Raw genomic sequence first — 22,123 nt, 5'->3', positions numbered from 1 at the left:
GTATTACTCTGATAAACTATTTGTAGCAAGTATGTTTTTCCCAATTCGTGTAGCATGAACGTTTATAAAAATATAAATGAAATTCAGTACTTCAAACTGTGTTTGGAATTGGACACAGGATATTAGTAATGGCTCAGGAAAAAACAAATCCCAAAAAAGGTAAATAGATATTACCTACAGAAAAGTTATTTTTATACTTGACAAATTTAAGATATAAACGATAATTGCAAACATTTTTGTCTTTTAATCTACTATTAAACTTTTTTATTTGGCATGAAAAAGGTGGCGAGCAGAAGAGGGAGAAAATTGTTGTTGCCGCCATTGATTTTGGGTCGACCTACTCTGGGTACGCATTTTCGTTTCGCGATGACTTCCAAACAAATCCTTTGAAGATCCACACCAACCACTGGTCATCTGTACAGTCTGGTGGAATATCATACAAAGCACCAACAACTGTTTTGTTAAAACCTGACCAGACATTTCACAGCTTTGGTTACGACGCGGAAGATAAATATGCAGAGCTGTCTGAAGCAGAAGAACACCAAGAGTGGTACTACTTCAGTCGCTTCAAGATGAAACTTATGAATGCACTGGTACTGTGATTACTTTAAAAGATCCTCCTAAAATATCAATAAGGCTTTGGTGTTAAGTTAATGCTATTTTTCTTGTTAAATTGTCTAATTTCTTCTGTTTGTTATTAGGACATAACTAAAGATCAAACAGGAAGTGATCATCTATTTTCTAAACTAGAGCGAAATATGGAGATTGACGACATAGATGGTAAAAAGATGTCCTTTATGACCATCATAGCACATGCCATTCGATATCTCAAAGAACATTTATTGCGCCAATTAAACGACAAGAACATTCTAGAAGCAGTGACAGCTGACGGTATTTTTTGGGTATTGACAGTTCCCGCTATTTGGACTGACTCTGCTAAACAGTTCACAAGAGAAGCAGCAAGAGAAGTATATAAGAATCTTCCCTTAGTCATATAGTTTAATAAATTGAACATATTTAATTGTATTTACAATGTATAGGGGCTTGAACACAAGTTCGAACAAGTTTCGAGGTTCTCATCCTAATACAAATTATATACAATCGAATTCAAAATCTCCTCTATTTTGCCGTTTGTCATACAGTAACAATTTACAACTTTACTTGAAATCTTGTTCTGATATTCTATTTGGTCGACGTTTGTTTATTTCATTTGGTTGCATTAAACCTGTATATGATGAATGTTGATGATATGTTGATGAAACTTTGCATTCCGTCATTTCGAAGCAATAAGTAACCATCTTTTGTAATGAAATGAATGATAAACAGGTTTTTGTAATGTTTTCACTGCATCAGTTTTTGATAAGTTCATATGTCAGTTATTTCCGGAGATTTTTTTTATTGTTTTTGTTTTTTTTTCGGAAAAAGTCTTGTTTGTCAAAAAAAATTTAAAAAGTAGTAATAAAAAAAGTTATATCGCATTCAGATCTTTAATATGTTGCGTTTTTTAGGCCGGAATTCATGACGATCAGCTGATGCTGGCGTATGAACCTGAAGCTGCTGCCCTGTACTGTCGCCTCCTTCCGATTGATAGATTTGAGAGTGGGGGCGAACACCAGGAGCTAGTGCTTAAAACGTTTGAACGAGGAAAAAAATTCATGGTCATCGATCTTGGGGGTGAGTCGTACATTTTTACTGCTATAGACGTTTCTTGATAGCCACTGGTTAGCACCGGAAAATTACGATATTCGGTGCTTTTGTTGGGGATTAATTCATAAACCAACGACTTTTTTTAATTTGAAAAAAAAATTGTATTGCATAAAGGTGTGTATCTTAAGTCTAACTTGCTCTATTTCAATTAAGTCTAAATGTCATTTTACAGATAAACAATACTAATTTGGAAAATAGCATTTACTTATTGATAGCGGAACATGCTTGCAAATCAAGTTTTCAGATACTTTAACTTGATCTTATCTAGAGTAAAGAATACGTGAAGTGATTGCAATTTTTTCAGTCATAAATCTAATGGCAAACCCTTCCAAGAACTCAAACGTATCCTAAAATCAGGTTGCAAAGTAATCAAGGTCGTTTAATCATTCATTGTATGTCAGTGGGCAAAAACGACAAGGGTCCCAGTTAGTGCTAAACGAATAAGGGCTTAATTCAGTAAATTGCCGATTCCCAAATTCATTATGTACGAAAGCGAATTCATCAGCTTCCTATCTAAATTAACATCAAATGGTACTATAGGTTTGGTATAAAGAGTAAAGAGTTGTTTTGTCTAAATGTTCTACGGTGATAAATTAATACTATTACACATTTTAGATAAAACCTCCTCCATATGCATTGTTAAGCTCTTTTGATATCAATACTTAATGGAATACATATATCTATGATGACTGATGTTTACATTCATTTCTTCATCGGTGTCTTATTTAACACCTTTGATATTGGCAATCATTTTTAACATTAAAAATATTTTTTGATTATTTGAAAAAGTTGCTGCATCGAGAGTACGAAATCAACGGACTAACCGACACCATACTAATGAACAGTTATGGTAAACTATTAAATGAACTTTAAATATATCGTAGAATTTTGGGGTTTTTTTCTGGATAATGTTCTAGTCTATATTAAAGATGATTTATATATCTTCCCTCATTTGATATAAATAAAGAGATATTAGGATATGTAAATATTTTATTGTTTGTAAGAACTTATAAAGGATATGTTGCCTGCTATTCCTTTCATATTTATTGTATATACTGATGTTTATTAAGAAAAGAATACTTAATGTTTAAAGATGGTAACTTGCAAGACTTGTTTAAAGCTTTGGCACTAAGTGAGTGACATCGACATGCGAGATGTGCGTGTTTCTTTGTAAGGTCGATTTATCAAAATAATATGTAACTGGATGGCATTGACAGGGAACAAAAAAGTTAAAGTTTTACATACAATAAAAAGTAGACAAAGTTGTTACCAGTCGACAGTCGAAAAAAACCCCGACAAGTCAAAATAATCATCTGGGTAATGGTGAAAGAGCTATGTCACCATCTATATGCTATCAGAGGGAAGTTGAAAGTTGAATTGCATTGAGGAAAATAGGTTTGTATTTGACAAATGTATCGAATATAAACGATACTGGCGCCTAGTACACCTATCTTTGATTGACTGCTTGGCCGATATCAAATGTAAACATAGCAACTGTTCCGTGTATTTAAGAGGTAATTATATGGAACACACACATCTAAGTTGTAAGAATATTTCAATCTTATGTACATTTATTGACATTTTGCAGATGTTATCTCGTTGTAAGGTTAAACCAATCGATAATTGGCCCGTGGCCTGAAGTATGCTTGCTTAAAAGTATGATTTATGTTTTATTTTTATCTGAACATCTTGAGACAAATACATTTCAAATGACATATATTGTTGGTACACAGTTAAATAAAATGAAAATAACGTTAACGTTACCACTTTTACTTGTTCATAGTTAAACATTATTTAAATAAAAATAGCTCATTTTTTTTTACTTTCATGGGGATAAATATAAGGGTTGGTCACGTTATCAATCCCAAAAAGATAAAAAAACCATTTAGTATGTTTTATTTAACTTGGTGTGATTAAGTGACGTTTATCTGTTCTAAATAGTTAACATTATATTTAAAGGGGCATGGTCACGATTTTAGCCAAAAATCATTTTTTCGATTTTAATGTTTACAATGCTTCAGTAAGGCATTTTAATAGGCAACCAAAATTTGAGTGTCATTTGATGAGTTATAAGCGAGTTCCAGAGCTTCCAATTTTTCCCTATGTAAACAAAGCGTTTGTTGACATTTTGAACGTTGGAGTGAAAATTCCAGTTTTAGACCTAAAATGAATGTGTTAATCGTTAGGAACTGTTTATTTATGCTTAAAATGAATAATAAGATAGACAAATCAGCTTTAAAAGATTTTTTTATAGTATATTGAACCTATATAAACAAAAACAGGGCACGAGCCCTGTTTACATGACGAAGAATTGTAAGCCCTGTGTCTTGCTTAAAACTCAACGAATGGCACCCAAATTTCATTTGATCATTAGAAATGCATTCCTAAAGCATTGAAAATAATAAAAACAGAAAAATAAAATTTGACCAAAATCGTGACCATGCCCCTTTAACACTGTTGATGGTATAAACTCTATCCTGTTACAATGAGAAATTGCCATACCTAAACATACATTTTATGTATAATTTTGGTTAAAACTTTAAGATAATATGAGTGCATGAATGACTGGATATTGAAAATATGCAAAACTGAAATAATAGGATAAAAAGTTTCTTATAGTTTGTTAACTGTCTGATTTTATATGTTTCATCAATGAAATATATTAAAAAGAACTTATAATTTTTTTTCTAACTGCATTTCGTTAGCGGAAGGGCTAAAGATGTCCAATAAACACGCTTACCCAATCTCCAACCAAGCATTTAGGGACCAGACAGGAATTCCTACCCAGGGCAATTGAATGGAAAAAAAGATAGATGTCTTTTTTCCTCACTTAATTTGCATTCATTCTTATGTAAGCTTATTTAAAGAACTGGGATGCGTGTTACTTAACAAATTAAGTTTAACTCGTAAAGCGTTTCGTCTCATGGAATAATCTTCAACGTGCAAAATTTATACACAACCATTCATCTCAAACAATTCCAGTTCTTGAAAGAATGTTTTCTGGATTTAAGTTAAAAGATTTGGTACCTTAAAAATAATGAACGTTTTTAAAGGATACTATAAATTGAAGTGACATATAAGAAATAAATTTCGAAATTTTTGTTTCAGTATGTATGTACTTTATCTTTGTTATATGTACTCTTATATAATCTCCTTTAGAGAGAAACGATCACACAGAAGATATACATCATTGTTTATGACAGGTATTCACTGTTTACATTCAACCCCCTTAGACTTTAGCTTCGCCCCATATTTGAAAGTCTTTAAAATAAATGATCGGAATTAGGTACATTTTTCTCCATCAACTGGTTATGGTAATTTGTCGAAATCTTAATACAAAGAAAGGAGAATAAGTACCTCACTGCACTCATTTATAATTTTTAAAAATGTAAGATTCCAGCTGGCCTTTTTCATTATAACTGTTGTTGCTTACCTTGTGTGAACTAGATTAACCTTTCTAATGTTACTTATCTGTACTTCGCGGGTCACTTGACATCCATATCTGTAAGCGTGTTCGATGAGTCTATACATCCCATAGTTATATACAGTAGTTTATTCTCACTATATAATTATTTAGACGAATACACATATATTAAAATACTAGATTGTCTGAAAAAATTGAGCGGTCATTATTTTATCAGTATTAAACGGATATGAATAATATCGAGAAACATAGAAACACATTGCTTTGCGATGGACAATATTTCGTCCTTCGGGGGCTAGTATAATCAATGGTGTTTCAACCCCAGTAAGTATTTGTATAACATTATTCATTAATGCAAATGAATTATTGGTGAATCGTACGAATGTTTTTTCAACGGATTTGATATGATTACTTAATTATTGAGATTTTATCACTAAACAATGTCCCATGAATGGATGATATGTAATCGAGTCGACTCCAATCTTCCTAATTTCTTCATTAACATATTTTTGTACTAGGGTCCACCCATAATATTTATTGCAATGACAAGGCCACAAACCATAACAAATTTACTGTTTGTGGGTCTACAAAATTATTGATAATGCGCCAATTATAAAAAAATAAAGATTTTTTTTTACACTTAATACACTATATGACTATTTCGGCCACGCCCTAGAGTCTAATTTCCTGCCCCAATGTACATGAAATTTACAATTCTTATAGAGTGCTTTATTGTATCTCTGAATATGTATTCAGTTTTTATTCAGTATCAGCAGGGGTAGCGAAGATTTTAAAAATTACAACATGACTTAACGACCATTAAGTCAATGTCATCAATGCACTTATTCTGTCGTTGTACAACAGTTGTACGTCCACTGCCATTTAAATTTTTGCCAGTTACTTATGACACTTTTCTGTATATTTAAGGTTTAATTAAAGTCAGTATTGGAAACGACTACATTGTGCTATAATGGTCTGTTTGGAAAATGTCTTTAAAGAACGTTTTCATTATTTATTGTCACGCGTTTGGGTTTTTTTTTCATACCTGGTGTTGAATTCTATAAAAGCGTTGGAGTGTTGCAAGTCCCAAAGATTATCGGTGCAATATGTGGTGTAGGTTTTGCATGTCCGTTGTCCTTTTCTTTTCCTTAATCATCTTTAATAGGCTAATTTTTAGACTCAAGTTTACTGAAGAGTATCGTTTCAGGAGGAACCGTCGACTTCAGCGTACAGGAAACTACTCGTACAAGAAAAATGAAGTCTATTTACGAGGTTTGCGGGGGTCCGTGGGGTGGTGCCAGAGTTGACCAGGAATTTATTCAATTTCTTATCAAACTTGTGGGGGCCGATGTGTTTACTGAGTTTAAGGATGCCAGTAGGTCTGAGTATTTGGAGTTGATGCGAATCCTAGAAATCAAGAAAAAGCAAATTGATTTCAACTCTCAAAATAAGATTCCTGTTAGGATACCAAATGCTTTGTTTGAGATCTTAGATGAACACACAGGATGCAGCATTTCTGAAATAATATCCAAGTCACCCTATGCAAGTTCAATAGAATACTTGCGAGATAAAATAATCTTTGATGCAAGTTTGTTCAGATCCTTTTTTAGAAGTTCGTTACAAGACATTATATCTCATATACGTAATATATTGGACAACCCAGTTTGTCAAAATTTGCTGGGAATAGTAGTTGTCGGTGGTTATGCAGACAGTCATCTGGTCATTGAGAGCCTTAAAGACGCTTTCCCTAGAACACGAATCATTGTACCTATGGAATCTATTCTTGCTGTTGCCAAAGGCGCCGTTCTTTTTGGTCACGATCCAGATGTTATTTGCTCACGTGTGTGTCGCTATACATATGGAGATGATGTATGTTTACCATTTAATGAAGACGAACACCCCTATAGCAATATGACACTAATAAACAATGTGCGGTATTGCAAAAACATTTTTCAGAAGTTTTTTGAAAAGGGAGAAAAAGTCTTTCTTGGAGAGAAACGATCTTTTTCCTCTGATTATGACTTCCGCGACAGAGGCAGAGCTGATCAGCGGGAACAACCATTGACAATTAAAGTATATATTTCAAATCGAAAAAATCCTGTGTTTATTTATGAAGAGGGGTGTCGCAAATTGGGCGAAATTATTGTTGTTTGCGAACATCAATCAAAATTTTGGCCTGAAACGTTTTCATGTAAAATAGAAATGGAAATAGCAGGAACTGAAATTCAAGTTACCGCAATCATCAGCACTGGAGAAAAAGCAAAAGCAATGTTTAACTTTTTATGATTTTTTTCACTTTACATGAAAATATATAAAATGAATTATAACCCTTATGTTCAAGTATGATTATTGAAGCGCGTTTGTCTGCAGATTGCATTTTTTTAACATTACTTCTAAACATGCCTGTTGATTACAAAGACATATTTAAGAGCACTATTTTCTCAAAGCTTTAAAGTCAGGTCCAGATCCTTATAAAACAATCACTTTTAAGTACAGTTAATGAATCACGAAACCATGACAGATTTGCTTATTTATGTAAATTGACTTTTTCAAGCACATTCAAAATAACTGTCCTCTTTGAGTTTAAAAGCAGTGCTAACTTGTTACTTGTTTTGTTAAAGCTGTAGTCGTAATCCAAAGTCATAAATGTATTATTCGGAGATTTTAGTAAATAATAGTATTAAGAACACATAATTCGAGTCTGACATTGAATTTATGTTTAGAATATTATAGTTAAAAGTGTGACAAACAATGATATGTATATTGATAAACATGTTGGTTACAAATTCACAAATTCTGAGGAAATTTAAATTGGGCAATCTATAAAGTGCATGTTGAATTCAACCAAAATATATTTGCTCATTTACATGTACGTGATATATTTTTTTAATTTTTGATTGTCAGTTTGTTGTTAAGTATAGATATATTTACTATTGTTACTTAATTTATATAACTTATAGTTTTGCAGTTACAATGCATATTGTATATTTATTTCTAGAAATATTTAAAGAATAAGGAACCAATTTTTTAGTATTTTGAGGTAATAATTTTGGTCGGAGCGTGGTTAAATCCAATGAAGCCCGATATTATCTCATATTATTCAAAGACTGATTTCTTTATTACTTATAACTATATTATTTTTAGCAGATGTACGAGGATATTGACATATTTATGTGAATTTATTTCTTTTAATTATACAAACCACGCTTGCGCCATAATAATACGTCTTTTGAATTTATTGGACCGTAAATACAAAATTAATTTGTAGTTTTATCACAGCAAAGATAATGAAAAAGTTATTGTTTTAAAACCCATAATAATATTTTGTTGTTATTATTTCTCCTTCTTTAAGTAAGTTATTTCGTAACATCAATATAAGAGCACCTAGGTCAAGAGCAACTCATTTCAACACATATATCTCTTCTTTTTGTTTGAGTCTTTAGAACATTTAAAACAATTTCCTAATATATTAATCTTCGAAAACCTTACATTAATTTAACGAAATTAAACATGAAAGGGAATTTGTCTTTCAAACAAGCTGCATCCAAAAATCTCATTTATCTGATATTTTTTGTTAAGGCTCTACACAAAATAGTATGAAAACAGTTTATTGGGAATGAGACTTTCAAACATTCTTCTTAATATTTACTTAAATTAAGTCCTTGGCTCAAACCGTTAAATAGTAGGGGTTTTTGAGCAAAATCATCGGACAAGTTTTACGGCATTATGTTCCAGGACAAAAAAATTAAACAGGTCTGTATTTATGTTAAATTATGTTATATTATATTAGCACTTGCAAATAATTTCCCTTCTAAAATATTGTTAGCGCAATCCGCTGTTATTGCTACATAACATCAGCCTGGGTCAAGAAGTAGCGCATGGATAGTTTTTATCTCTATTTCTATGTACTCAAAGCAACTTACGCTAAACATACCTCGGGTCTAATATCGTAATGAAAACATAATTTAAAACATAACCAAAAATAAACCTGATCTGTATTTTGTTATACAAAGTTTTATTCTTTTTTAAAAATATATAACACAAATTGCGGGAATAAATGAACATCATGACTTAGGATTCACCCAGTTTCCTCGACCTTTTGAGTGTAAGGTTGGTCCATTCACAGAAAAAATTAACTTGTTCTGCTTCTCTGTCCGTTTTGTTACGCAACACAAATTAGAATATCTGGTTTCTATAATGTCCGAGGAAAACTTTTATCCTCATAAATCTGAATCTGAGATAGAATTTCCTCTGATATTACCTAAGTAGACTCTAACTCAGTTCAATCAATAAAGTTGTTTCCAAATTTCCAACCTCTCTGTGACTTTTTCTGAAGTGGTACTATTCCACCAAGCTTCAATCTTTTTGTTCAGTTGTACAAGTAAATCTTCTTTACTGTTTCAATTTACTATGATAAAAAACTGCTGTCTTGTCAAAAGTAGTGTCATAGTTATTTATTTAGATAATTAAATACTTGCAATATTGTTGAATATTTTTTGGTACGTCGTTAATTGAAGCGCCTTTCTATGCCATCACAAAGACGGTAGTATTTAGCAATGTTATAGCCATAATTTGCAACAAATATAAATATAAGAAAAAGGTATAATTTTGGATATGTATCGGGATATAAATACAGGTTGGTACGTGATCAGATCTTCTATAAAGCCCTTTAGGATTTTTTGGATTTGATCACGTGACCAACCCTTATTTATATCCCAAAGTAAATCCACAAACGTTACCTTATTTCTTAAAAGGCTAACCAAAATTACATTCGACATTCTAGGAAAATATTTATCATTACTGTATATAAAATAAGCAACAAGTTGCTGTCCTTTAAAAAAGAACTTCAATACGTGGACCAATGCATGTGTGTCCAACGAAAACGTGAAATTAGATATTATTAGAGATTCCACTCACTCTAGCCCCTGCTTTTAATCACAAAATTTGTACGTTTTATTACGTTTACATGTATGTATAGGCCTGACCTTTTATCTCAGAATTTAAAGGGTTCATACTTCTAAAATAATTATGATCTATCTACTAATGAAGTTTGCATATACAGTATCAGGCATTCGGAATTCTACTATTTGCGCACACATTACAATTCGCACTATACTTTGTTAACTAGGAATGATTTAAACTTTTATACAGTGACATAATTATTCAATCATACTTAAATGCTTCAAAAAATTAATCGAGAAGTACTCTAGCCTCGCCTACTATAAAAGTAAAGTTAAGTAACATGGATATTCGGAAAACAACAAAACATTGCAAATTATTCTATTTGATGCATGCTGTAGTTTCCGCATAACATTGCCTTATTTAATAACACTGACAGTTTATATCACATGTCGATCATTTCTTTAAAAGGAATACTTTGTTTCTTTACTGTTTACCGACAACTTTACAATTACAGCGCCTTTGAACTTCTGTGTGCATATGGCATGGAATCCCGATCCCGATTCAGATAAACGTGTGCTAGGCTGGTTCCCTGAGGTACCAATTAGGCACAGGAACCAGGCTAGCTCATGCGCAGGCTGAATTTTCCCAATAGCATCCGGTTTAACCTCGCTTATATATTTTCTGCGTGGACCTCAGGGTCCATGCAAAAAATAATTCACAATGTCTAATGGATTTTTAATGACACAGTCTCTGTGTCTGTATTCTTATATCCATTTACTGTGTTTGTAAATGTAACAACTGCATGTTTGTATTTTATTTGACTGAAATATATTTGCCTTTCGATCTCTGCCATAATTAAGAGTTCCCGTTAATGAGCTTTTCATTCATGAAGAGCTTAACATGCTAGCCTTTATGAACCAATTGAGTTTTAAAGTAACAGTTTTTCTTACAACTTCCTCTTCATCGAATGACGTTACAAATTTATTAAACTTCTTTGTTTATTTTAACATTTTTTTGAATTCAATAACAAACACTGTTTACATTAAAATCAAAAATCTAGAGTCTCTCTAAACTTCTTTGCCTTTCTTATAGGTAGAACAGTTGATATTGCTGTACAAGAAACAACTAAAGATGCTAAAATGAAAACTATTTACAAGGTTTGCGGGGGAAACTGGGGTGGAACTAAAGTGGATGAGAGTTTTCATACCTTTCTTGACCAGTTGATTGGATCAGAAAATATGAAGCATATAAAAAACGAAGACAGGTCAGAGTACCTTGAATTTTTACGAGGATTTGAGTTGAAGAAGAGAACGTTCAACAATGAATTGAAGAACAGAGTTGTTCTGAAGATTCCTCCAGCTTTTGTGGAATTATTATCAGAAATAAGCGGTCAAAAATTGGAAAATACAATCAAAACCTCACAACACAAGAGTTCTTTATCATTCAGTGGTGACAAACTATATATCGACCATTCCCTGTTCACATCTTTTTTTGAGAGCTCGGTGAATGATATCATTTCTCACATTAAAGATATTTTCATTGCAGACGTTTGCCATGATTTGGCTGGGGTTGTAATGGTCGGTGGATTTGCTGAAAGTATGGTTGTAAATTCTGCGTTTAAAATGGCTTTCCCAGACAAAAATTTCATTATTCCCATGGAATCAGGATTAGCCGTTGCAAAAGGAGCGGTTCTATATGGACATGACCCAGACGTTATCTGTTCCCGAATATGTCGATATACATATGGTGAAGAAGTATGGGATCCTTTTAATGAAGACCTTCATGAGCACTATAGGCAAACGATTATTGAGGGAGGCTTATATTGCACCGGTTGTTTCCGAAAGTTTTTTACGATTGGACAAGTAGTATCGCAAGGGGAATCGATAGAAATGACATCCACAATTTCCTTTGTCGACAACCATAGGCAGATTTTGCGCAATTTTCCAATAAATGTGTCTGTATATATTTCTAAAAAGAAGTCGCCTATGTTCGTGGATGAGGAAGGGTGTCTATTGCTTGGAAAAATTAAAATAGAATGTAAAAACAGTCAATGGCCTGAGAGAGTTTATGTCACAGTTAAATTGGAGATCACGGGGACAGAAATAAAAGTAACACCTATGATGCACACCGGGGAGCAAGTCACTGCAACGTTTGACTTTCTGTAAAACTGGGGTTTTACCATAAGTTTCAGATAACTTTGTCTTACTACTGAAGAACTACAGTTCAGATTTATATCAATAAAATTATGTTATTATTTCTCATCTTTAGCATGAGAGAAAGGCACTTCAACGTCAATAGCACTGGAACTGATGGTATCCATTGTATTATTCTAAACACTTCCTTTGATTATAATCTTTTGCTAAATTTTATTGAATTTATAAAAATCTTGTAAGTGTCAAATTTTGGGTTTCCCTCACTAATTAATTTCTTTCGTTACATTGTAGTAGTTCTGAAAAAAGGTTAAACATATGTAAGCGAGTAAACGCTTAATCTTCGCAAAAGATATCTCGATTCCAAAGAAATCCATCATAGATTAAAATAACTTTTATATATTTATAATATTAGTTGTATTTTTTTAATGTTTCGCGTGGTATGGGATACCTGCATGTTGTGACGTATTGTTTATAAAAAACAACAACAATAAAATGAAATGTACTTATATGAGTAGTTTCCTTCCCAATATTGCCACCCAACAGAGTAGCGACGATTTACTGTGAACCTGTAAGTCATGAGTTCGAATCTCGCCGTGGGTTCTACATTTTGTTTTACCTCATCAAATATTCTTAAAGGCTATTTTTGGTTAAACATTGTAAAATTTGAAAATGTTAAACCGATGAAAGTATTGTAATCATACTGTACTTTAATCCACGTTAATATCAACAGAAGCCCCATACCACCTTAAAGCAGTAGAATATATCTACAAGTTCATTAGAGAATATTATTCGCATGTACAAACTATTAACCCAGCATAGAAAAAATATCTAAGTAACTGGGAGCTTAAATCAATCTGTTAATTATGATATTATGTTTTAAAACAATGAAAATGTGTTTTATTAAATAAATAGAATGTAGAGTTCAAAGCTTTACAGAATTTGTATTTCATACGTTTTTTAATGTTTAATGCAGTTAAATGTATCTATAAGAAAAATAAAAAAATCATTTTCGTATGTACAGACTCAAATACTATTCATCCAAATATAAAAAATATAAAAATTGCATAAATAATTAAACTCTTGAATCAATCTTTTGATTTTTAAAACAATGTATATAAACATTTGCGTTGTAATATAAATGGAATGTGGATAATTTTTTTTTTTTATTGTGAATCATTTAATTAAGGCTAAAGACTGTCTTTACTTACAACATTTAAGAGTTATTCTTTAGATAGTTGGTATAAACAATGTTATATCTTGATGATTTGCAGTTATCAATAAATTGTTTACTTGATATTTTTGTCATTATTGTAAATGTGACATCAAGACACTTCCGTACAATATCTATATAATTTATTTTTAAAAAACGGACTTAGTTATAAAGTCACCGCAGGCGTCCTGTTGTATGATATTCGAAAGACCCAAGAATGTTTTTATGGGAATCACCTTTTGTGAGTGGGATCCAGTTTTGAAGTGAAATGGTACGTACGTTAAATTTTAAAAAGACATGTCAATCATTTGACTAACGATGCACTTGCGATGACTTGAATACCATTTTCCTCCTACGACCAGCCACGGTAGCCAGGACTCGCTAGGTGATTTTTTTTACAGAAATTTTAAACAGGGAAATACAATATCATGTCATGAATGCCACCCTACTTTACTATGGTACAGTTATTACTTTCCAAACCCGTTAATTGTATGTCATGTGACTTCATACGAGAAAAAAAAAGCTAAAACATGTTGACAAACATATTGACTAGTCAGATGTGAGTTATTTATCATGATTCGGAATCTGTTTAAAAACATGCTGGTATTAGATAGAGGTACATGAAGCATAGTTGTGTGTGCATGAGTCTATTTGCCATAATCTTATATAATCATCTTTATATCGGCATTTTAGAGAATGCCCTTTTATTTGGATGACACAAATTTAGCACATAAAAGTTGTGCACCTATAAATTACAAGAAACCAGAACGATTTGATATACATATCAAACAGGCTAAAATTACAAAAGACCTGACAGATCAACAATTTAGTATCAAATTTAGTAACATACGAATTCTACAACCACATAATTGTTTTCCGAGGAAAGTTTAAAATTGAATGCTAATGAGAATATCGCCAGGTTATATTTAACAACTTCTTTAAAATACCTATCAACTGTTAAGTCGGAATCAACCATTATTATGGCTACTGTCTCAAGTATTTTACTGGTCTTTATATGAAAAAAAGTTGTAATAAGACTATCTGTATTTTTCAAATTATGAACATACATGCATATTTACATTTTGCAGTGTCTTTGTCAAAAACACCAGAATTAATTCATGGCCTGAATTATGGTTGTAGAATAACACCGGCAGAACGTTGGAATTGTTTTGATGTGAACTACACGAAGAATTATACAAATAATCATACCCTTTCAATTTTGTCTTTGAAGCAGCTTCGATTATTTGTTGCAAAGCTCATACCATCGTGTATTTTTATACCTCGAATAAGTGTATGAAATATTAATGTGTGTCAGGTTCTTACGCTCGAAATTTGTAATATATATTTTGAGCTTCCGTGATAAGCAAAATTCATTAAATTTGTTAACTGTCGGAGTTGAAAAAGTTTACTGCAGAGTTTCATTTCAGGAGGAACAGTCGACGTCAGCGTTCACGAAACTACTGATACAGGAAAAAAGTCCATTTACGATGTTTGCGGGGGTCCGTGGGGTGGTGCCAGAGTTGACCAGCAATTTATTCAATTTCTTATCAAACTTGTGGGGGCAGATGTGTTTACTGAGTTTAAGAATGAGAGTAGGTCTGAATACCTGGAGCTGATGCGAATCCTAGAGATCAAGAAAAAGCAAATTGATTACAACTCTCAAAATAAGATTCCTGTTAGGGTGCCTACTGCTTTGTTTGAGATCTTAGAAGAACACACCGGATGCGGCATATCAGATATGATCGTCAACTCTCCCTTTGCAAATGCAATATCAAGCTTGCAGGATAAAATAAGCTTTGATGCAAGTTTGTTCAGATCCTTTTTTAGAAGTCCAATACAAGATATAATATCTCCTCTACGAAGTGTATTGGAAGACCCAGTTTGTAAAGATTTGCTGGGAATAGTTGTTGTTAGTGGTTATGCAGATAATGTGGTTTCATCAATATTCGTTGAATACCAATTTTCGTGGATTTCGTTGTTTAGTTGATCCACGAAATTAAATGTTCATTGAAAGGCAATTTTTATTAATATTTTGTATTGATAGGGTCATTGGCCACGAATTTACGTATCCTTAAAACTGTGATTTTCACTTTATCCACGAAAATTGATACCCTAGAATATTGATGAAACCACAGTAGTCGTCTAGTAATAGCCAGCATTAAAGACTTTTTTCCTGGAAAACGAATTATCGTACCTATTGAAGCTGGTCTTGCTGTTGCCAAAGGCGCTGTTCTTTTTGGTCACGATCCAGATGTTTTTTGATCACGTGTGTGTCGCTATACATATGGGGATGATATTTGTTTACCATTCAATGAAGACAAACACCCATTTAGCAATTTAACCTTGATAAACAAAGAGCGATTTTGCAAAAACATTTTTCAGAAGTTTTTTGAAAAGGGAGAAAAAGTCTTTCTTGGTCAGACACGATCTTTTTCCTCTGATTATGACTTCCGTGACAAAGGTAGAGCTGATCAGCGGAAACAACCATTGACAATTAAAGTATATATTTCAAATAGAAAAAATCCTGTGTTTATTAATGATGTGGGGTGTCGCACATTGGGCGAAATTATTGTTGTTTGCAAACACAAATCAAAACTTTGGCCAAAAACGTTTTCGTGTACGATAGGAATGGAAATAGCGGGAACTGAAATTCAAGTTACCGCAATCATCAGCAGTGGAGAAAAAGCAAAAGCAAAGTTTAACTTTTTGTGATTCCTTACTTTAATAAAACATGATTATATGATTAATGAAGCCCGTCTGCAGATTTGATTATTTTAATATTACTTTAAAAAGAATGCCTATTGAATACAAAGGCGTATTCAAAGGATTTCACTAGATTATGTTTTTATTCACATACTCTGTAATGAATTCTAAGCTTGTTTGCCTCTTTGTTTATAACTACTTTTTTATAACCTCGCATTATTACTCAAGTTATTTGAGTCTGAGATTGTATGTATGTTATAAAAACGATATAAAGGTATGGCCTCATTGGTGTGACTGTTTATAGACAAACAAGTTGGTAACACGGTTATAATTTGAGCAAAACAGAAAACAAAACAACTACAAAAAGTACGTACAGTGTCAAATCTTTAAGATACTATGTGTTCAATTTGTTCATATACATGCATTAGAAAAATCAATAACTTTGATGAACGTAGGTACTGTGAATGATTCATGTTTCATTTATTTGACATATGTTTTTGCAATATGTTTAATATAAAACATATCTGCAAATTAAAAGACTTGAAAAAAGAACCAGATATATTTTTGTAGTAACTCTGGTTTTTATATTTAAAAATTCAAAATTTAAAATTCAGGTAAATCTTTTAGAAGAGGAGAGTTTTGAGCAAGATGTTTGAGCAAGTTTTAAAGCTAAATTTTTTAGACCAGACAAATTTCAACAACATAGGTCTGCATTTATGATTCATTGCATAATTTAATAGTTCATATAATCTCACTATCGTTTCTTTAAAATCTCTAACATCCAAAGTATAGAATGTTTGTTTGGTCAAATGAGTTTCGTCATTCTTGCTAAGTAAACTAGACCATTTTTTATCAAATCAGCTATGTCCTATCCATTGTGTTTTTTCATAAATGACAACGCGGTTATTTGTTTCAATTAACTTATTATTAAATGTATATGTTTTTTCTTAAATTTTGCTTTACTATTCGATCGTTGTCATCCCTAAGGGAACATATTCATGAGTTGTACGATTATATAAAAAGCTTGAATAGTCGAATACGCTTACCAATTTAGTTCATATTAAATTATCATTCCCATGAAGCGGCATTAAAAATAATAATTCCATAATTCTTAATCTTATTTTAATTTCAATTGAATAGCATTGAATTGAATTTAAAAGTTATATCCCTCTTTGATCATATTATGCATGCTGTTTTACAGGGGGAACAGTTGATATATCTGTACAAGAAACAACCAACGCTGCCAAAATGAACACAATTTACAAGGTTTGCAGCGGAAGATGGGGTGGAACTAAAGTAGATGAAAGTTTTCTGAAATTGTTAGATCAGGTTATTGGATCAGAAAAAAATGGAACACTTTAAAAACGAAGGCAGGTCAGAATTCCTGGAATTTTTGCAAGGATTTGAGCTAAAGAGGAGGACGTTCAACAAAGATTCGATGAAAAGAGTTGTCCTGAAGATTCCCCCAGCTTTAGTGGATATTTTGTCAGAAAAAAGCGGCGAAGAATTTGAAGAAAAATTCAAAACATTAGAACGAAATAAAGCATTATCATTCAGTGGAGACAAGCTAAACATCGACAATTCCCTATTTGCATCTATTTTCGAGAGTTCGATGAATGATATAATTTCTCACATTGAAGATATTTTCAATGCAGACATTCCAATCATTCCAATGGAAGCTGGTTTGGCTGTTGCCAAGGGGGCAGTTCTTTTTGGACACGATCCTGACATCATTTTTTCCCGAACATGTCGATATACATACGGACACCAAATTGCCGTTCCCTTTGATGTTTTTGTACATCCAAAAGAAAAGTTACGAATTATAGAAGAAACACTTTTATGCATGGGAATCTTTTCGAAGTTTTATACCATTGGCCAACAAGTATCGCTTGATGAAGCAGTAGAAGAAACTACAACAGATTCGTTTGTCGATGAATATAGGAAGCATTTGCGCGATGAACCTATCAATGTAAATGTCTTCATTTCAAAAAAGGAAGCACCTATGTATTTTGATGAAAGTGGATGTGAACTACTCGGAATAATAATAATAGAATGTAAAAACGACGAAAGAAAATGGCCGGAAAGAGTTTTTGTCAAAACAAGAATGGAGATTGCCGGAACAGAAATAAAAGTCACAGCTACTACTTATACTGGTGAAAGCGTGGATGCATCTTTTGAATTCCTTTGATGAGATCTTGAACTTTCTTAAGATACGTATTTTTTAGCAAGAAATTATCATTAAATTAATGTTATATTGTTTTTAAACTTTATGACATCATTCAATTTTCCTGGTGTACATGAATTTTAATCTCTCTGGTTCACGTTTACATCCTGATCATGCAAACTAAGAATAAAACTATAATTACCAGCAATTATGAAAGATCGCGTGTAAATCAGTTGTAACATAAGCAATGCTATCTTACGGATTGTAAAAAATAGCTGGTATTCTGTGACCATAGGAAATTTACAATAAAGACCATTTATTAGGTGTAATCGACTTATCATTTTTATTACGTGCTAACTTTATGTAAATGAAATAAGGGTAGGTACATATCAAAGCATCGACAATCCATTTGGGTATTTTGATTATTATTTTAATGTTTTATGTGAATCATTTATAACTTTAAAGTAACCGTTATAATAGGTGTATTTGGAAATATGCATTTATTTTATCATTATAAATAAAAATTGTTTTTATCAGATTGTCTGAATCAAGAACTCGATCAGCTCATTGAGCCGTCCCGGTATTTTTGTGGCGTTATCTAATACCTAGAATTAAGGAATTTGGATACAAATAAGCAGATGCCATTTCAAATTACCTATGGTCATTTTTTGTTGTATACTACCAAATACCTCACGTATAATGACCAAAGGCAATGATCTAGGTGACCAACGAATCCTTCTCTTAGGGATATATATAGCAAGCGTCTTCCAAAATACTGTCATTTTTTGACATTTGGTTACATCGATTTTTCATTCTGCAATTTTACCTAGCATTAATTTATTTGTCATTTTTTCAAAACTTTTTATATTGATTAGGACATGTTCACTATGTTTGGAAAAAGAAGCTGGGACTTTAATAGCTATTATCGGATCTTAATTGCTTTTCATGTCAAAGAGGATCGTTCCAAGTATATTGTTTGCCCTAAACGTGGTACTGTTTGCCCACTTTTCCTACCTTTGATGGTATAAAGTAAAATAAGATATACATATTCTCCTTTATTAAAAAAGGTGTTAAAGTGTCCTACAATTTTGTAAGAGTTTATATAAAAAAAAGATCTATTATATCATAAAAAAATATTATTTACACCTAGCGTCTACAAAATAAATTATAACACCCAGATAGGCAAAATACGACTGACAAATTTTATATAAACGAAAACCTTACTTATTAAAATTATCTTCCTTGAGTAACGTTTTTACACAACATACGCAAACCAGAGAAAGATATACACCAAGCGAACAAAATAAAACAGATTGCAATGCACACGGTATTATTATTAATTTTTTAATCAGTTCCTGTGTAAACTTATTAATCCAAGCATATGATGACATTAAATTGAAAACAATATTTACATATAATTCATATGTGGATAATGTACGAATGATTTTTAGTTCTTTAGCATATCGGAAGTTAGTGTAATGTTCTACTTGTATGAATCTCTTTAGCTAAATTGAACTTTGAAAGAGTCATTTAGAGACCCGTAGATATTCATCATTGGTTTTTATCAGTGTTTAGAAGTTTATAGTATAGAATTTCAATTTTCATTAATAAGATATAATTAATTCTGATAAAACGTCATTAGACGTAATTCAATGAAGCTCACGCGTCACATTTAAGCATACATCCTGTTTACAGTTGCAATGGAGTCTTTACCTTAACTCCATGTTACCTTAACTGTGGAATTGAGGTACAAAATAATAATAAAAAGTACTAAAAGAAAGAAATCTTACTTTCATACCGTAAGCGGACAAAAGTTTTGACAAAAACATTTTACCCGCAGAAGGTAAAACGTGTTTGACCAATGTACAACGCTATTTCTATCCTTAACCGCAAACGTCATAAGGAATCACGTGATACTTTTAAAAATAGATAAACACATGGTCATGTGGCTGATAAATGATGGTGATTATTTGTGATTATCGTAGATTGCAATGGTTGGTAAGTGTAACACTCAGTAAATTATGGCTAGTTTTAATGAAATAGAAATGTTGCAGTTTCTTAGAGGATCGTAAAGAATAAACTGTACGAACATGAATTTTTGAAAGGGTTTAAAAGAAGAAAGAACACTTCAGAGTGTTAAAAGAAAAAGAAAATTAGCTGTCGTGATATCAGAAGAATAGATGGTGAACTGTTAACTTTCAAACGCGTTTTTGTTGTTGTTGAGAAAAGCGGGCGAGAAATGGACACCAGACTTGGTTCCAAAACAAAATAGAGGCATATTCAGTGTAAAAACATGGCGGTGTCTTTGTTTTGGTTGAGTCGAAACTTTATCGAGAGTTAATAGCAATATCAACGCTCAAATATATACATGTGTATTGAAATTTAGACAATGATTTCTGGCCTGTCCTTGTCCGTCATTTTCCCCTGGAGATTTATACATTTCTTAATGCCCCAATCTATAGGACGAGGGTTGCCAAAAAATCATTGTTAGTAACCACATTAAAAATATGAGTTGGTTGGCTCAATCATCCGGTTTAACCTTTTGAAAATATTTAGTGGTACAGTAAAAGAAAACTTCACCCACCAGCGCATTCATCGCATAACTTCGGAACATGCATGATCGACAAGACGCAGCTAAAAATTATGTACGGAGCCTCTACAAGTCTATTCCAAAGTAAGTTGCTTAAGAAGACACTTGACTAAATACAAAGGTACAGTTTTATGAATTTTATTCAGTTTGCTCAAACAGGATTTTTTTCGAGTTATTTTCCTTACGTCCGTTGCGCGACGCTATTTTTTATTATACTTGTTTATTATTTTTTTATTTGGAAATTGAGGGAGAAGCAAATGGCTTTTACGGTCAATTAGTGAATTCGCAATATATATCACTAGATATCCATCTCCAAACATATTTTTGTAACCGTGCGTTAGGGTTCTAGTAATCTTTCAATGAAAGTGCATTTACACCTGAAACTGAAATATCCTTCTGCCATTAATTTTACCACATATTTTTTTTTTTAATTTCGTTTTGATTTTCATCAAAGTCAATACCAAGAGATTCCAATGAAACATAATCAAAGTGATGAAGCGCTGCTATTTTTCTCAAAAGTGATAATGTGTTTAATCATATTATGAATAAAATTAGACATAGTGATTTAAAAAATCTAAATTTTACCATCCTAGCATGAAATTAAAAATATTAAATGCATAAAAAAAATACAAATATAGCTATATACAATGTCAAATCATCTTACAAAACATAGTGAAGCGCTGCTTTTTAGTTCAGAATGGCACTTGGTTGTATATGATTTAAGCAAAAACTACTTCAATTAGCAAGAGTTATTTTTCTTCATCATGAACTATTGAATGTATATGATAAATTACTATAGTTTTTAATTTTTCAAAAGAGGTTTTCTTTTTTTTAATTTGGATAAGATAAAAGTAAATGGATCCATATGTTTTGGAATGCTAAAAAAGTAAACCAGAGCATTTTGTTATAACACAAAAAGGAGATCAAATGAATGATCTTCCAGTAATTGGTATTAATTCAATACAGGGATATATTATCTTGAATAAAATGTGATATTGTTCTTTTTTTAAATATTGTTTCCCATATCTGATCTTTAAGAAAAGAAAAACCTGTTTCAACTTTAAACATTTGAAAAGTTATAAGTTTCAAATGATGATGATTAAGTCTATAGTTTGTAATTGTCTTAATATGTTTTTTCCAATCATTATTCATTTACCTTTGTGAACGAGCTATTAAGAGAGAAATAAAAAAAATTCCATCTATAGATTCTCTGGCCAAAAATATCAAATACGTATTATTCATGTACTGTTGTAGAACATATACTATTTAG

At 31.9% G+C, this 22,123-nt stretch overlaps 1 protein-coding gene and 2 pseudogenes across 2 annotated transcripts; all 3 read left to right on the top strand.

Moving 5' to 3' along the window:
• The first annotated feature begins 12 nt into the window (after positions 1 to 12).
• LOC128164471 (heat shock 70 kDa protein 12A-like) lies at positions 13 to 13,224 on the top strand. 2 transcript variants are annotated; one of them, XM_052828309.1, is made up of 5 exons: positions 13 to 159; positions 283 to 593; positions 702 to 968; positions 1,509 to 1,678; positions 11,130 to 13,224. In XM_052828309.1, the coding sequence occupies exons 1-5, from the start codon at positions 129 to 131 to the stop codon at positions 12,196 to 12,198; spliced, it is 1,848 nt and encodes a 615-aa protein (XP_052684269.1). In that variant the 5' UTR covers positions 13 to 128; the 3' UTR covers positions 12,199 to 13,224. The 2 variants fall into 2 exon arrangements, with proteins under 2 accessions (XP_052684269.1, XP_052684268.1); XM_052828308.1 differs by lacking the exon at positions 11,130 to 13,224 and adding an exon at positions 6,339 to 9,657 and having other exon boundaries at positions 1,509 to 1,674.
• A 1,152-nt stretch (positions 13,225 to 14,376) lies between these two features.
• Positions 14,377 to 16,108, top strand: LOC128166044 (uncharacterized; annotated as a pseudogene).
• Positions 16,109 to 17,097: 989 nt separating this feature from the next.
• On the top strand, positions 17,098 to 18,578 carry LOC128166043 (heat shock 70 kDa protein 12A-like; annotated as a pseudogene).
• The last annotated feature ends 3,545 nt before the right edge of the window (positions 18,579 to 22,123 follow it).

The sequence above is a fragment of the Crassostrea angulata genome, chromosome 10, assembly GCF_025612915.1.
Source record: "Crassostrea angulata isolate pt1a10 chromosome 10, ASM2561291v2, whole genome shotgun sequence".
Taxonomy (NCBI): Eukaryota; Metazoa; Mollusca; class Bivalvia; order Ostreida; family Ostreidae; genus Magallana; species Magallana angulata.
This window is presented reverse-complemented; position numbering and strand designations above follow the sequence as displayed.